Genomic DNA, 17,591 nt, shown 5'->3' on the forward strand with positions numbered 1-17,591 from the left:
CCAGCAGGTTCCAGAAGCCCCATCTTCATTTCCACATGAGCTTTGCAGGCTGCGGACTTTTCCAGTCCAGTCGTTTGTTGTTTTTATTCTCTTTCCAGTTAGAGATAATTAGTACGGCTGTCATTTCTTCATCCTGCGATGTCTTAACCAGAAACTCATTTAATGAAATAATTAGATGAGACAATTAACAGAGAGTCTCCTGGAGTTAAAGCCACAAGACGCAGGACCACCCAGAGCTCAGCTGAGTCCACGGCCGACTTGAGGCCAGCTGGCATGTTGTGGGCATCGACCTGAAGAAGAACAAGTGGTGTCAGCCGGTGACACTCAGTGAGGACTTAGCAGAATTTCAGGAGTGCGTCAGCCACTTTAACATTTAGGGGGGGGTCGGGGTCTGTGGTAGAAATGTGGCCGCCCAGGAAGGTAAACCAGTATGGCCAGTTAAGGATTACTGTGTGCACTGAAACACCAGGAGGGCGTAACCAGGAACTGAAGGACATGACGTTAGGTGAGAGTTGAAGTCAAACTGAAATAAGAAACCCACCGTTGGGGTCCACCTGAGAGAAAGACGGAAGGCCGCCCGCCCGCCATGTGGTCCTGATAACGAGGTGCCTCTCTGAATGTAACTGAAGGTCTCACTCTCAGTGCTCATTTTATTCAATTGCTGAGCTGTCGAAGAAAGTCGAAAGTATAAATGTAAAAACTCTCGATCTCTTCTTCATCTCTCACCCTACTGCTGCACCGTCAGAGCCTTGATATCCTCGTGCGACTCGGTCACTTCGAGGGGCTTCGCTCACCTCCTGTCTCACTTCCAACTTTGAAGGCGATGCTCTTCGTGTCTTCTGCTCCTTTACTCCTCCTCATTCGATGGCATCACCAAAGCTCATTAGGTGCTTCTGCTCTTCCTGGTGAGGAGGCCACGTCCCGTCTTCCATTTATTCTTTTCTGAGACCCCTGCAAATTCCCAATCTCAGTTTCAAGGTGGCCCCCTTGGCACAACATGTTGCGCCCTTATGCTGTTCATTCTTCTAACTGATTCATTCCAAGGGCTTCCAAAATGCTAAGCTGGACCTGCGCCTTTGCCACAAACCTCCTGGGGATGAAGGGCAGCAGCATGAGGGGCAACAGCTGTGGGGTGCCAGCCCCTCGATTGGTATGCTCTGTCAGGTACCTCTCAGGGGCCCTCACTGAGCATACGGTCCACTCAGGGAAGGCAGCAGCAGCCATAGTGTGTGGCAGGGCAAAGTGCAGACGCTCTGTTGGGTGCCACAGCCCCTCTCTGATGTCCATCTCCTTTTTTTATTGTCTCATGCCAGCCTAACCGTCTGGTGACCTCACTGTTCTATCATTTGGCACTCACTGAAGACACAATACTCACGACGGGCACATCATGTATGTTTGTGCCATCCTAACCTCGCAGTGACCTTCTCAGTTTTTGCAACCTACCATTAAACACAAAAACCACATCTCTCTAGTGGATGGCTGACCAGGTGGTTCTTGGACTTTCAGCCCACACATTCAGGGTCCTGCAGCACTGAAGTTCTCTCAGTTCCAATGCTGAGGTTCTTTCTCAGTTTGGTTTGCCCTATCCAGCGGGTCCATGTCAGACGTGTGTGTGTGTGTGGAGGGGAATCTCAGGGGCTTCTGTAACGACTGTAGTTCCACCTTGGTACGTGAGTTGGCGCCATCATTTACACCTTCCCTCTTTTTCCCTCTGATCTGAAGGTGGTAGACCAGAGGGGCTTTGAGGTCTCTTCCACTCATCTACTTGAAGACCCACCTTCTTGTGAGCAGCAAGTAGTCACTTTAGACTTGCAGTGTGTCTCTGATTTTGACCACATGCTCACTTTTCTTTTTTTGGTTCCACTCCACCTGCCATTACAAAGGTTCACCTCCATGGTGGCTCACCTTATTAGAGTGTGTTGTGTGTACTTCAGCATAACATCTCAGAGTGAAGCCCTTTGGCTGGAATGAGCAGCAGGAGCCAAAAAGAGCACTGGCATGAGTGTAGACCCCCATACTTCTGTAGTGTGTGTAGACCCCCCATACTTCTGTATTGCGTGTAGACCCTCATACTTCTGTGGTGCGTGTAGACCCCCATATTTCTGTAGTGCATGTAGACCCCCATACTTCTGTAGTGCGTGTAGACCCCCCATACTTCTGTAGTGTGTGTAGACCCCCATAGTGTGTGTAGACCCCCATACTTCTGTAGTGTGTGTAGACCTTAATACTTCTGTAGTGCATATAGACCCCCCATACTTCTGTAGACCCCCATACCTCTGTGGTGTGTGTAGAGCCCCAGCTGCTCTGAGATGCTTGTTTTACTTGTCCCCCCTATTCTAGATGATGCCCCCCCTTACCTCTCAGCTCAGGCGGTTGTTTTTCAGGTTTAATTGAATTGCCTCGTCCACATGTAATAATGGAGTGAAATTCCTACTCGTGTGCCCCCTACAACCCAGGGTCCTTATCCCCCCGCTAGTGCCCGTGCCCACCTTGCCTCTAGGCCTTCTTTTACTTTTCTTATACCAGACACTCGACTAAGGAGGCTAACACGCCTGAGTGATGGCCCACCACTCTCTGCCACAGCCCCTCATTGAAGTCCCTATTATTTATTGTTTGTCACTGAGGTTATTGTTTGCACTTTAGGATTACGACACAACCTGAGGGGCACACCTGCTGGTCTCCACCACTGCCCCCCCATAAGGATTACAACTTCAGCTTGTGCCCATGCCAAGGTATGTGAAGACTGCAGATTACATAGTAGCGGACCCCAAGGCTGGATTTGTGCCCCCTGCGGTTAAAGGAGCGAGCCTGTCGATCCCCGAGAAATGAGCAGTCTGTGCGCTCGTGTAAGCATTTTTATTTCCTTAAAAAAAAATACAAATTCATATAAATTCTATATGCAAATTGGCAAAAAAGATTAAATATGAATCCCAAGTATAAATATTACAATATTTTAAGACATATACATACATATATATATATATATATATATATATATATATATATATATATATATATATATATATATATATATATATATATATATATGACACGTTTATATACAATTTCTGCACAAGTTCAACCCTTGCATAGTCTCGACTCTGTTTTGGACAGCGAGACGTTTGGGGGGGTTTTCGGGGGGGTGTCATATCCTCTTCCACTTTGTTTTTCATTCGTCGCTCCCGGAGCAGACGTAGGCCGACGCGAGCTCCAGACGGCCGAACGGCAATTCTCCTCCTTGTGCTTTTTTGGCCAGCACTTGTTTATCTCCGCGCTCTGTCTGGATTTCTGCTGGTGCCACAAGAGAAGAACTCTGGCACAGGTAACTAACTAAAGAAATGAAAATATTGACTTTTGCCCGCAGGCTGGGCCTTTGCGGTTTACAGAGCGAATGCACATTCTGTTAATCTCGTCCTAAATAATGCCCAAACTGTCTCGCCTCGTTCCTGGAGATTAAAGAGATGCTACGGCGGGGAATGTGAGCGGGAAGCGGACTGGTGTGACTAAGTGCACCAATGCGCGCCCAGGTAGGTCAGGAGAGGAGGTGGTGAGGCACCGGCTGTGTAGGCCTCTGCACGGCCTCCTGATTGATTGATTTATTTATTTCCCATTCAGTGCTCCTGCCGGGCCCAGAACAGGACGGGACACTCGCAGACGCCCATCTCGGAGCAGACGGAGCATCCTGTCATGTGGATGGGGTAGGTCAGCTGCTCCGAACTCTGATTGAGAAAACTTTTTTTTTTTTTTTTTTTTTTACATTTTTCAGCTAAAACGTATGCTGAAGCAGTGCAAGGCTTCTTCCAGAAAGGTCCAAAAGGCTGAAGAAACACGTTGGCAAACGGGCGCTCCTGGAAGGCTGGACCCAGATGCCTGCTGCGGTGGGAAGACGGCAGCACTTGTTACACTTCAGTCAAGGCAGGCTGTCTGTCTGTCTGTCCGTCTGTCTCTTGCAGCGCCGGCCCCTTGGGGGGATGTAACTACAAGGTTGCTGGTTCCGTCTCTGCCCTGACTGCCATCCCCCCTGTCACATCGCTTTCCTGTGCCCCAGCTTTAAAAAATTGCATGTAAACAAAGATATTATAAAACAGCTATGGTAAGGCACTACATGAAGCAACCGTGACTTGCCTTACCAGGCCCCATTGCTCATTAGCCCCCACTTTTACAAGGCGCCACCCTTGACTCTTTATTCACTATCTCGATACATACACCTGGAATTATGAAAAAATCTACAATGCTTCTCCCAGAATGAAATAAATCCGGTCTGAGGCGCCTACAAGACGGACATCGCTGTGCCCCTGGCCTCCACGCCCACCAACTCTGATAGTCCACTCACGTTCATCTCTCTGAGCAGTGAGGGGACATCACAAGTTGCCTTTGGCATCCACCAGATGAGGGGCATCACACCAGGGCAGCTTCTCGGCACATTCTGTAGAAATGACCCCTCTGGGAAATGAGGTTTGAAGGTGTGTCCGACTCCACAATGTGCCCTTTGTCCATGACTATAACCCTGTGGGGGGGGGAACAAACACATTTCAGTTAGAGGGGAGTGAATCTGAAAAGGATGAGGGTCAATAAAGGCCCCGTGTCAGCATCAGACGAGCTACTGAGGTGGGCCGGGCACAGAAAGTCTGCCCACGCTGAACGTCACCACCTTCCCTTTGGTTAAAATGAGTAAACACAGCAGTTCTGAGCTTCTGGCCCTTCCCTGGTCTCATCTGTACAAGTGTGTGCCATCTACAGCATGCCCACATACCCTTCCCATGTCACAGACAAGCTGATCAACAACCATATCGTATGACAGCCAATGCTATTTAAAGGAGGCAGGCAAGGACCAAGGAACCAGGTGTGTGTGTGTGTGTGTGTGTGTGTGTGTGTCTGCAGTTTAGAATGGCTTTGAACGTGTCATTGTGAGAGAGGCCAGCACTGACCCTGAACATGTCATTGTAGGGGCACAAAACCTGTAAGCATGACAGACACTCGAGTGCATCAAGAGCAGCAGCCATCCTGCATTGTTTTTAACACAACTGAGTCACCTGTGTGTAGATAACGGGCAACCATCCACAAAACACCCAGCCGAAAGTGTCCTTCAGCCAGAAACGGAGAGCTGATGAGAGGAGCTGCAGGAGTACAAATCTGCACATTCATATCTGAAGATGAGGGTAGTGCAGCAGGACACACAATCCATTGTCTGCTGAGGACCCACCTGAGGGTCCTTCCTGACTGAAGCAAAGGAGGTCTGACACATACAGGTTTCTGCCGATTATAACGTAAGGATGTAACACAGGATATGACGAAAACCCCACAAGTCAATAGATCATCACCACCGCCGCTTACTTGTGGTTTTATAACGTGTGGGCTGAGTTTTCAAGGGCACATTTAGTACCCTGATACTGGCAGAGCTACTGTACGTAGGAGTACACTGGCGCTTTATTCAGGATGAAGTCCATCCTTTCAGGCACCAGTGTACTGATCTGTGAACTGGCCTTTTACTGAGATCAGGACAACATGACCCAAGGCCAGCAAAATAACAGAACTGGCATCAGGATCATGAAGTAGATGGGACCCCTCACTGCTAGTCTGCATATCTTAGCCTAATCAAGCATCTACTGTATATGATAAGATAAAACACAGAAACCTGCAATGACTGCAGGACCAGCCCAAGTTGACGTGGCATACAGTGCTTACATTTGTACAGCTGGTTCTGAGGGACAAGAGGGGGTAATGAAGGAGGAATACTTAATAAAAGAGACTGTTCAGTGTTAAAATGATTCTACTGATTAATATGATAATGAGGATTATACTGATTAATATCATTTATGTTCGGCAGAATGCCTAGAGGGGGCTGGGTGGTCTCGTGGCCTTTTTAACCTCTGCAGATTTCTTTGTTTTAGTTTTTCCTGTCCTCCTGGCCATCAGACCTTCCTTTTATTCTATGTTAATTAGCTCCATATATCACTTGCATGAAAATGTACTTGGGGGGGCATGGTGGCGCAGTGGGTAGCACTGCTGCCTTGCAGTTAGGAGACCTGGGTTCACTTCCCAGGTCCTCCCTGTGTGGAGTCTGCATGTCCTCCCCGTGTCTGCGCAGGTTTCCTCCCACAGTCCAAAGACATGCAGGTTAGGTGCATTGGTGATCCTAAATTGTCCCCAGTGTGTGTGTGTGTGTGTGTGTGTGTGCCCTGTGTTGGCTGGGATTGGCTCCAGCAGATCCCCATGACCCTGTAGATAGGATATAGCAGGTTGAATGATGGCTGGATCTATAGATGAAAATGTACTAAAGAAACAAATACTGTTGTTGTTGCTACTCTTGAATGCCTGATCAGTTATTCAGTTCTGGACGTCTATCTAAATACAGCGCTCAGAGCCTCAGAGGATTGTGATCCTCAGGTCTTCATCAACAGCACACTCAGGCCGACATGCACACTCAGTCATAACGTGGCAATTTAACGTAACACGTACTCTCAAGGCATATGTGAAAAGCTTAGGACAAACATGAGCAGAGAAATACAACTGGGTCTTTGGAGCTGTGAGGCAGCAGTTTGTTAACCAGCGGACCCCAACGCCTTCTGATTGAGTGTCAACCTACGCCTCCTGAGCCCAGCTAGACCGGCTATTAACTTTGGTGTCCTGTTTAGCTGCAGACCGAACAGGTTACATCAACCCTCTATACAAACCCTCAAAAAGAAAAACCTGTTTGCTGAGCCAAAGGAATATTTTAGGCCCCAGAATTCCCTCCTGCTCTTGACCTCTGACTACTGGAATGTGGCTGAACTGCTAATGTTATGATGACAGACCACTGCTGAAGTCACCTGACACTGGGTGACAGGAGAATGTTTCAGGATCTTTGTTACACTAAACTACATGTTGGCGTACCTGGTGTAGTCCATGATGGTATTAAGACGGTGAGCGATGGTCAGAATGGTACAATCTTCAAACTGACTTCGGATCGTCGACTGGATCAGGTTGTCAGTTTCCAGATCAACAGCAGCGGTTGCCTCATCCAGTACCAAGATCTTGGTTTTTCTAAGGAGAGCCCGTGCTAGGCACACCAGCTGGCGCTGCCCCAAGCTGTGGTCACAGAGAGACATAAATGAGCTGTCAGGGAACAATACCAAACTCCAGCTTTGCCTCCTCTCCTTCTAGGCAGATGAAGTAGTTACCTCAAGTTCTCTCCTCCTTCTGAGCACTCGTAGTTCAGTTTATCTGAAAGGCCCGACACAAAGCCCTTGAGATGAGCAAGGTCCAGTGCATTCCAGATTTCTTCATCAGAATAAACATCAAAGGGGTCGAGGTTCATACGCAGCGAACCTGAAAAGAGGACGGGGTCCTGTTGGGGAGACAAGGCAGCTGGCATTCAGGAGGCAAGTTCTCAGCTTAGTCAAATGTTCAAATGTGAAGACACCCAAACAATGCAGGACAAATAGTTTAGAAGATCATCGTTTACTGGCTGGCATGCTTTCACATGCAAGGATCAAGGTGAAGTTACCTGAGGTATGATGGTAATCCTAGACCGCAGTTCATGTAGACCGATTTCTGCTATGTTGACACCATCAATATGGATTTCTCCTTTGTTAGCTTCCAGAATCCTAAAAATTCCTAAAGCCAGTGTGGATTTTCCAGCTCCAGTTCGTCCCACGATCCCCACCTATACAGACAACAAACTGTTATTTTATAGCAACTGCAGGAACCTAAATAACAATGGTCAGTTAACATTTTGTCACAGAACAACTTTGGGGGATTTAAAGGTGCTTTTTCATGCTCATTTCAGAAACGTACTTTGTAGTTTCTGAGTTATTTTTTTTAAGGCTGTATGTTTAGTATATAAACCTCGTGGATGTCTGAGAAGGAGAACAAGCATGCCAGCCATGAACAGGGAGGGAGGCCAAAGTGGAAGGACAGATGGGTTGGCCGGCTCAACGAAGAAACAACTCTGTGCCTGGCCAGAATAATATGATGGAGGGACCAGCGGAAGCCAGAATTTGGGAGCAGTTCCATTCCCCATACAGCAGGTGGCAGTGGTCCTCTTGTTGTGGTCCTCTTGTTGCAGCCCTGTTGGGAGCTTGGGAGTTGGAGTCCAGAAGTGAAACTCTGTTGGGGTCCCTGGGTGCCAGGAGAGGGCACTGTTGGGGGAAGACCTCTCTACTTTCCATACAACCTGTAAATGTTGTGGGCACGCTGAGGAAATGGAAGTACTCCTGGGTCCGGTTTGAAAAGGAGCCCATTCCCCCATGTCTGGGAGTCAGGAGGCAGCGGGCAACACTCTACTGGAGGATGGAAGGAAGAAGGATTTGCTTGACTTGCTGGTATTGTGGCCGATCTTTGAAAGGATGGTTATTGTTGAGGGTGCTTTGGGTGAATAAATATTTTATCCCAGAATTGTGTTGGACATTACTGTGTCTGAAATTTGGGGCTCAGAGGCGCCCCCTGGTGGTTACAATTTTTACTAAAGTGTGTGGGTCTTTTAAGATTAAATTCAGAATTAAATGTTTAATTGATGTTTGGAAACATTTTATAACTTTCCAAAAAGGGCATAAAATAAGTGAGTTGTGCCACGGATTACAGGCTGTTACCAAGTTTGGACATGAGAAGCCTGCTCCCTGTCTGAGGCCCAACTCCATGCCTGTTGGTGATCAGATGTCAAATCTTTAAAAATTCACTTCTTGGACTCTCATCTGGTGAGTGATGAGCAATGAAATCAGGTGTCAACAAGCGACACCAAGGCAAGTGGACTCCCAGTATGTTTGCTGCTTGACCCTTAAGTGGGAGACTCCTGAGGCAAAGTACAGCAGAAAATCATAGCCTTTGAGGGGAGACGCTCCTGGCTTGGATTTATATGGTGTCAATATAAATTTATTGTAGGTTTTAATCATGTGTCACTTAGAGTCTGATTAGATATTTGAATTGAGCATGAAAACTACTGCAAGATTCACCTTTATTGATTAATGAAATAGAATGAAAGTTTGTTGCTCAGTGTGATTTTATGCTGCCATTTCTGCCAAGCTAAGCCAGTCCCAAGAATCCCCTCCCGGATCCCCAGTTCAGCACCATGCAGTGTGCCTGATAATCTGAATATTTAAAGAGATAGTTTTACCTTCTCCTTTTCCTGAATGTGGAGGGTGATGTCTTTCAATGCCCAGTCTAGCCCTTTGCGATATTGGAGTCCATATCCTTTGAACTCAATGGTGCCAGTCTGGGGCCAAGAGGGGGCCAGTGTGCTGTTCTCAAGTGTCCAAGCAGCCTGTGTGAGTTTAAAGGAAAGCAATATTAATATGAAAAGTTGATCTTGCAACATCTTAAACCAGGTGCCCTTCCTGAAGTAACCTCCCCGTTTATCCGGGCTTTGGACTGAAGAAACACATTGGTTTGTGTGTCCCCCCGTGGAAAGTGTACTTTGAGAGGTTGATGAATGAAGAGAATGAGAGAGAGAAGGTTGGATGAAATGGAGATAGTGAACCAGGAAGTACAACGAATTAGCAAGGAGGAAGTGAGGTCAACTATGAAGAATGGAAAGACCGTTGATCCAGATGATATACAGTACCTGTGGAAGCATGGAGGTGTTTAGGAGAGATGGCAGTGGAATTTTTAACCAGATTGTTTAATGTTATCTTGGAAAGTAAGAGGATGCCTGAGGAGTTGGAGAAGAAGTGTACTGGTGCCAATTTTTAAGAATAAGGGAGATGTGCAGAACTGTAGTAACTAATGAGCCACAGCATGAAATTATGGGAAAGAGCAGTGGAAGCTTGGCTAAGAAGGGAGGTGATGATTAGCGAGCAGCAGAATGGTTGTATGCCAGGAAAGAGCACTGTAGAGGTAATGTTTGCTCTGAGGGTGTTTATGGAGAAGTATGGTGAAGGCCAGAAGGAGTTGCATTGTGTCTTTGTGGGCTTGGAGAAAGTGTATGACAGGGTGCCTCGAGACAAGTCGTGGTTTTGTATGAGGAAGTCGGGAGTGGTAGAGAAGTATGTAAGAGTGGTACAGGATATTTATGAGGGAAGTTTGACGGTGGTGTGGTTTGCAGTAGCAGTGATGGATGCGTTCAAGGTGGAGGTGGGATTACATCAGGGATTGGCTCTGAGCTCAATCTTATTTACAATGGACTGGTAGACAGACGAGATTAATCAGGAGCCCCCGTGGACTATGATGACATTGTGATCTCTAATAACAGGGAGTGTGGAGGAGAGGTGAAGAAGAGAGTGCAGGAAGGGTGAAGTGGGTGGAGAAGAGTGTCAGGAGTGATTTGTGATAGATGGGAATCAGCAAGATTGACAGGGAACGTCTACAGGACGGTAGGGAGACCAGCTATGTTATACGGGCTGGAGACGGTGGCACAGGAGACGGAGCTGGAGGTGGCAAGATTTGCATTTGGTGTGATGAGGATGGACAGGATTAGAAATGAGGACATTAGAAGGTCGGCTCAGGTTGGACAATTTGGAGACAAAAGTCAGAGAGGCGAGATTGCACTGGTTAGGACATGTGCAGTGGAGAGATGCTGGCTAAACTGGGAGAAGGATGCTAAGGATGGAGCTGCCAGGTATGAGGAGAAGAGGAAGGCCTAAGAGAAGGTTTATGGATGTGGTGAGAGAGGACATGCAGGCGGTGGGTGTGACAGAGCAAAGATATGGAAACAGATGATCCACTGTGGCAACCCGTAAAGGGAGCAAAGATGAAGAAAAGTTTTAATATGAAAAGTGAACAATGGCAGCAAGAAAACATTTTCCAAATCCAAGCCATTTAAAAGTAGTGCCATGGTTATTGGTTTGTATGTTGAGTCTCCCTTCTCAAAAGTCCCGGGTTTAAATCCAGGTTTGGTGTTTGTCAGTGTTGGCTTTGCATATTCTTCCCATGTTTTTTTCTGAGTCCTCTGGTGTTCCTCCCATCACCTAAATCCTTTATTTAATTTGCAACTCTAAATTGACTTGGTGTGGGTGACTGTGCCCTGCAATTGACAGTATAGTGAACGGTGCTCAGGGGATGTGCTCTGGCCCCAAAAAAACACTGAACTCAAAGAGCTGGGTTTAATATAGGATAAAAATCTGAAATCCTGACAAAAAAACTTGAAATGCACCTGGCTTCTGGAAAACATCAAAGACTTGCTTTCTTTGGGCAGAGCCCAGCTTGACAGAATCACTAGAAATACTGTAACACACCACAATGCTAAGCCAAACTCCGCTCCAAATTACAGCAGCTCGGTGTCCAGTTTTTCGTCTGGTATAGTAAATTGGCCCAAAGACAAGTGCATTAGCAGACACAGACCTAAATTCCACACAGCTACGTGACGGCTTCCTCCTTTGAAAGGTACTTTTTGGAATTTTTCTATATTCTGTGTGCTCTCAGCTGTTCATACAATGAACGCATTATTCAGATACAGTAAATATTCTTCCATAAAAAGACTTAGCAAATGCAGCCACAGATTTGCAGGACACTCAGACATGGAAGTGACGGCAATGACAACAGTCTGTGGCAACAAATTCTACTTTCCCAATGTTTTTGAATCTTTCTCAATGATTTTAGAATGAATGTTGTGTCAGACTGGCAAACCGAAGTCATAAGAATAAAAGCAACAAGAGTAATAAAAAGTGTAGCCCACCTCTTTGGGAGTTTCTGCATATTCCTTCACTCGTTCCACAGAGACAATATTGTTCTCCACATCCGTCCACGAGCGAACTATCCAGCTGAGGATTCCAGTCACCTGTAGGTAAATCAAACGTATCCCTCAGGTTTTATTTCATTTAACACCTTTCCATAATAAACACCATCCCGAGTGCAGAATTATAGTTCATTCGTTCATCCATTTTTTTGATTCCACTTTTTCCAGGATGATAATCTATTTCAGGACACTGGTTTAGTGTCTCCAACCTAATATGCTGATCGGATTTATAAAGTAGTCAAATCTCAGCATATCCAGTGAAAATAAACGGGGAGGAAACGCAAAGTCACTGACTGGCCTGGGGATGAACTTCAAATCTCTAGAGCTATGAGGAATCAACTCCAGCTACAATGCCGCTTACCTACAGCTTGGTCTAACTCTTTACAAATATTTTATTTAAAGAAAGACTCAGCCGTTCAAGTGTAATTCAGGGGCTCAGTGGCGTGGATGGAACGTGTCACCAAGTGCCTGACAAGGACTAAAGTGTTAGTCATTCATCCATATTGTTCAGCCAAAAGAATACGATGTCCTCAGATGGACTGTAGGCCTATAATATGTAGCAAAGCTTATCTGTAGTCTTTTGTAAACTGAAGCACAATTCATCAGCTTGTTGTTTTCAATGACTACATTGATGTTTTTTCCAAGAAAATGTTAAAGACATTAAAAAGCTGCATAAGAGGAAAGGTGATTGTGACCATTTGAGGCTCAAAACTAGAATATCCCATTCCTCTTACATTTTCTGTTTAAGTGATGCTCTGCTTTGAGCTGAAAGCATATTAAACAACGTGTTAATAAAAACTTCAGATGCATCATTACATTATTATTATTATATAATACTAGGGAGCTTTTCCCCCTGCTCACTTCGCTCACCAAACCCCGGGCCTACGCTACGCGCCAGCCTCTTTGTGGTTCTGCCACTCGCGTATGGGGAGGCGGATGTACAATTTAAACAGATTTTTATTTTCATGGGAATTGTTACATATGCATCAACGCAACGTATAACTGCCCTTGATTGAATTTCATTTCTTTCTTTCTATTAAATAAAATAACTTTGTCGAATGTTTGGCTCCGGGATTTGTTAATTGTCTTTGCAAAAGCTATTCTAACGGGAAACTGTTAACGTTTTAATACGAATGGCATATCAAGATCTTCTTTGGTGTCCAATGTTTCCTTAGATTACCTTTCTTGGATACATCATTAATTTGTGCGTTGTAAGACTGGACGTTGTTAACAGTTGTAGATAGTCTTTGTGATATTGTAAGTTGTTGTTTTCATCTTCCACACCATCACCACCCACTGTTTCAGCAGAGTCTATTGATGCACATTTAACCAATTTGCTGTGCAACCGTTCTCCATTTTTGGACGCATTTAACCAAATGCGTTTGGTGTTAATTCGTTTGACTTCCTTGTTTCTCGGTGCTAGAATTGTACGTGTTCTCATTTCTCCTGTTGATAACCCTTCGTGATGAAATTCTTCAATAAGATTTGGACATAATACATCTTCTTTAATTGGGAACTTAAAGTGAAGAAAACGTTAAAATGTACAAGAGCTGAGAGCGCAGGAAGTGTGTCAAACAAAAGCATTCACACGAATGAGAGTTGAGAGGACCGCGGTCTTGTTGGGAAATGTTTGAGAGGAGGGCATGACTTGAAAAAATCTCGCGGGACTTGAAAAAAAATCTCTCTTCCAAAAGTCTTGTCTCCAAAAAGTCTCGTTGTTTTTATATAATAGAAAGACATGGTGTTGGGTCTCACATTAGTTTTCAATTTTTTGCTGTTTTGCATTTTGTTCTTATTTTCTAAGCTGACACTGATGTGAATTTCTTTTGCAGGCTCTGTCTATCTACTCAGCATTTTGCTTCGATATTTGGAGTGAAAACATGGTAAGGGTACTGGTCCACAACATCTAATTAAGAAATGCCAACTGCTGCTTCGACAACCAAATTCTGAAGAGTAACCCCGATATGTTTGACAGCTGCACAGGAGCCAGGCCTCACATGTGGGACTTGTGGACACTCACGTCAGATCCAGGGATGGAAACTGATGAATGATCCCGGCTATTTGTTTTTCAAAGCTGCACCAGCTTGGGCCCCATTGTGAAAGTGTGGTTTGTGAAATTGTATGTGCTTAAAAACTGACACCTTGGTGACAAACTGTGACGTACCATCGACAAACAGGGTGTTTTCTTGACTTTTGTTTGTTTAGTTTCTGGAGAGTACACAGCGTAGTGAAATTGAACATTCATGATACGTACAAGATGGCCAGGGCTGAGCTACAAGAAGCAAACTGTGAAATGGATTGAAGGTTATTGTTGTTGATTAACAAAATTTTAAGTGATGAAAAAACTATTTAAATCAAAGGACCTTATGCTCAAGTTGCATGCATTTATGGTCACCAAACTGCAAAAAGACATAAGACATAGCAGGTGTAGTTGCTGTTAGAGGAGAGCAACCAAATGTCCCCCACTGTTAAAGGACATGTTGCATACTGACAGACTAAGAGAACAAGCCCTGTAGGTTTACTTCAGGTACTCCGATTTCTCTTCCACCCCAAAGACATGCCTGGTAAGTCTAAGTTGGCCTTTTATGAATGGATGTTGGTGTGTGAGTGAGTGTGCCCTGTGATGAACTGGTATCTTATCTTATTCAGGTTTAGGTCCTGCATTATGCCTGCTGCTACCAGAACAGGCTCTGAATTCCCATGACCCTGATGCAGAAAAAGTGGGCTCAGAAAATAGCAGGGTGACATTTACCAGCATCATTTCCTCTCAGTTTTGTGTCTAAATTTGTGGGCACTGTAATTTCCTCTAAGTTCTAGGTCAGTGTGCTCCTCACATTTAAATAATTATCTTTACTTCATAGCGTTTACTGTAAGCTAAAAAACTGTCATACCTGCAGTGCATGGGACACCGACAGACCCACAATCCCAGGACTAAGAGTTCCTCTGGCCATTACTGAGAAAATAGCTGCAGAGAGGACGATGGCGTTCCCAAGAAATTCAAGATTCACAGCAAGCCACCTGAAACCAAAAAAAACAAACGTAAGAACTTTGCTTCCATTTGTGTGTTTCATGTACTGTATTGCAATAAGACAGTCACTACATATACAGAATTTGCATGTTCTCCTCATATCTTCATACACTTTTCACATACCTAAGAAGTTCACTTTATGTTAAATGACAAGTCTAACTTTATGGCAGGAGTGGGCAAAGTCATTCCTGGAGGGCCGCAGTGGCTGCAAGTTTTTGTTCCAACCCAGTTGCTTATTAAGAAGCATTTATTGCTCAAGTAACTCTTCTGCTTCATTTTAGTTGCCTCGCTCATTAGGATTTTGAACCCTTATTGCTTATTTTAGTCTTAACCAGCAGTTCTCTTGGTTTCTAATGGCTTTTTATTAGCTAAGATTCAAATGACAAAAGAAAGGAGCATTTCTCCATTCTGCTTGTTTCAGTTTACACCTGTCTGTATTGTGCATTCTTTGGTTTAATTAAATACTTGGGAGGAAAATGAAGAGAAAAAAGTGAAAGATAGAATATTATTCATACTGTACATTTTAGACTTCATATCGTTTAGATGATATCATTAGAAAGAAATAAAAATCTAGGATATGAGAATGGCCTGACATGGCAGAGTTAAAACACTAACAAGCCATGAAATTGAATTAGTGGCAAGGATTGTTTTCTAATTAAGCAACTGGGTTGTTGCAAAAAACCTGCAGCCACTGCGGCCCTTCAGGAATGACTTTGCCCACCCCTGCTTTATGGGGATGTGTGAGAGTCTAAGCAGCCTAAAATGGACTGGCAGTCTATCCAGAGTTGCTGTATACTGAAATCCTGTAATGGAATAAACTGAAGTTCAAGCAACAGGCAGAAGACAGTGAAGGTGGTGGGCACTGTGGGCATCAGTTAGATATCCTGGCTGATGTTTTTAGGTTGGTTTCCCTAAGTTTAAGGAATAGGAAAACATCCATCTATCCATCCATTATCCAACCCACTATATCCTAACTACAGAGTCACGGGGGTCTGCTGTAGCCGATCCAGCCAACACAGGGCGCAAGGCAGGAAACAAACCCCAGGCAGGGCGCCATCCCACCACAGGGTGTGCACACACACACACACCAAGCACACACTAGGGACAATTTAGGATCGCCAATGCACCTCACCTGCATGTCTTTGGACTGTGGGAGGAAACCCACACAGACACGGGGAGAGCATGCAAACCTGGGTACCCACTACCCACTGCGCCACCATGCCTCCCAATATGAAAACAAGATGATGGAAAACAAAGAGTCAAAATCAAAATATATTTCTACTGTCTACACACTAAGGTCAGAGCCTGACATAGGAGGACATGTCATTTTAATCACTTTAACAAGACAGACTATGTGACATTGGCAACGTTCGACTTTGTCAGATTTAAAAACACACCATTAGCCAGGCTGCTTTGTGTGTCTTTTACATGTATGAGTGGAGAGACAGCTGAAGTGGTCTTATATGAAGGTTTCATTTTTTGAAAAGTACAAATATGTTCTCATCACATTTTAAGAATTACCACACGGACATTGTTACTTGGTATAAAGAAATTCCTTTTTCCTCATTTAAGGCTTCAAGGTGGAACCAAGTAGAAAAATGGAATCAGACTGCTGGTCTGAATTATTTTTCTTTGCCAGTAGCCACAGTGACGAGCATACAGAGAACCCCCAAATCTACCTCCTTACGCTTACAAATTCAGACAAGAAAAACAGCAAGTTCAAGGCAATACAGTATTCTTATCTTCAGCTTTTGAATTTAAAGTTACGTGCCACACATGAGCTTTCCTAATAAAAACTTGGCTGAATTTTTGCTGCCACAGATTGGTCTTTGGCAGTGGGCATTATGATTTGGATGAGTGGTGTCTTCCGTAGCTCAGACCGTCTAAGTTTATACTCCTGTTGACATTTCTGCTAGAGTGGTGGGAAGTCAAGCGTGCCATGCTTTCAAACCTCTGTGCCAAGTAACAGGCAGTGGGGGGACTTACGCTTTACACAAAGGCAAGTGGAGACACCTACTGCACCACTCTGGGATGTGCAGAAGGCGGCAGGCCGAGTTCAGTGCTTTCACACATTGGGCACCTCTGGTCTAATCAGATGATGGCACAAAACACACATCCCATGCACATTACTAGTGTTTAACCAAAAGAATTAAGCCCTGGGTTTTGTATCCTAACACATTAACTCTTACTGCCATGCCTACAAACTCATGATTTACAAGAAAATATGTCTCACTACCACTGTAGGGAACTAAATTTAACTGATGTGTTACATACCTGGTAGCGACAAACCGAGGAAAGTAAGATTTCTGATTCTCGTCTACCCTCTGGTTCGTCTGCAGGATGAAGCGAGGCTGCTCCCTGAAGGCACGAATGACACTTGCACCCTGAACAGTCTCGTTAAAGTGTGTGTAGATGGGAGACCTGCTAACCGACTCAAGTCTTCGCAGCTGGCAGGAGGTGGCCACATAGAAGCTCTGGAACAAGCAGAAAGGAATACCACATTTACTAGATTACACAATTATCAGATTTACAAACACTGTTACTTATGGCCACTTTAATGACTCATTCTGCTTCATCCCTTCCTCTGCCCACCTGGATGAACCCATAGAAGAGTCCCAACGGCAGAATGACGATGGCGGCTATAGGTGTGGCCAGCAAAACAATGATGCAAATCTCCAGCAGCTTGAAAAGGTACCCCAACATCATCTTGAGGCCATCAGGGATCATGCAGTCTATGGCGTCCACCTCTTTGGAGAATCTGTTCAGTAAGTTTCCACTGGGTGTACGTTCGAAGAAGGCCATGGGGGAGCGGAGGACATTGTGCAGCAAGTCATGGTGGAGGTGGCGTGAGGCGATGATCCCTCCAACAGAAATGGCCACTGTGGTGCCAAAAATAGCAATTCCTATTGTAGAGAG

At 45.0% G+C, this 17,591-nt stretch overlaps 1 protein-coding gene across 2 annotated transcripts in view; it reads right to left on the reverse strand.

Annotated features, from left to right (window-relative positions):
• Nucleotides 1-3,201: 3,201 nt before the first annotated feature.
• Nucleotides 3,202-17,591, reverse strand: part of LOC120542114 (multidrug resistance-associated protein 1-like) — a 66,198-nt gene continuing 51,808 nt past the window's right edge. For both annotated transcript variants that reach the window (XM_039774278.1, XM_039774277.1), the window contains exons 23-31: nt 17,268-17,578; nt 16,950-17,149; nt 14,539-14,665; nt 11,588-11,689; nt 9,092-9,238; nt 7,487-7,645; nt 7,161-7,327; nt 6,874-7,068; nt 3,202-4,507 (exon numbers count right to left, since the gene is read on the reverse strand). In XM_039774278.1, coding sequence (XP_039630212.1) covers nt 4,399-4,507; nt 6,874-7,068; nt 7,161-7,327; nt 7,487-7,645; nt 9,092-9,238; nt 11,588-11,689; nt 14,539-14,665; nt 16,950-17,149; nt 17,268-17,578 — 1,517 coding nt within the window. In that variant the 3' untranslated portion in view covers nt 3,202-4,398. The remainder of the gene's footprint in view (nt 4,508-6,873; nt 7,069-7,160; nt 7,328-7,486; nt 7,646-9,091; nt 9,239-11,587; nt 11,690-14,538; nt 14,666-16,949; nt 17,150-17,267; nt 17,579-17,591) is intronic.

Source organism: Polypterus senegalus, chromosome 13 (genome assembly GCF_016835505.1).
Source record: "Polypterus senegalus isolate Bchr_013 chromosome 13, ASM1683550v1, whole genome shotgun sequence".
NCBI classification, from domain to species: Eukaryota; Metazoa; Chordata; class Cladistia; order Polypteriformes; family Polypteridae; genus Polypterus; species Polypterus senegalus.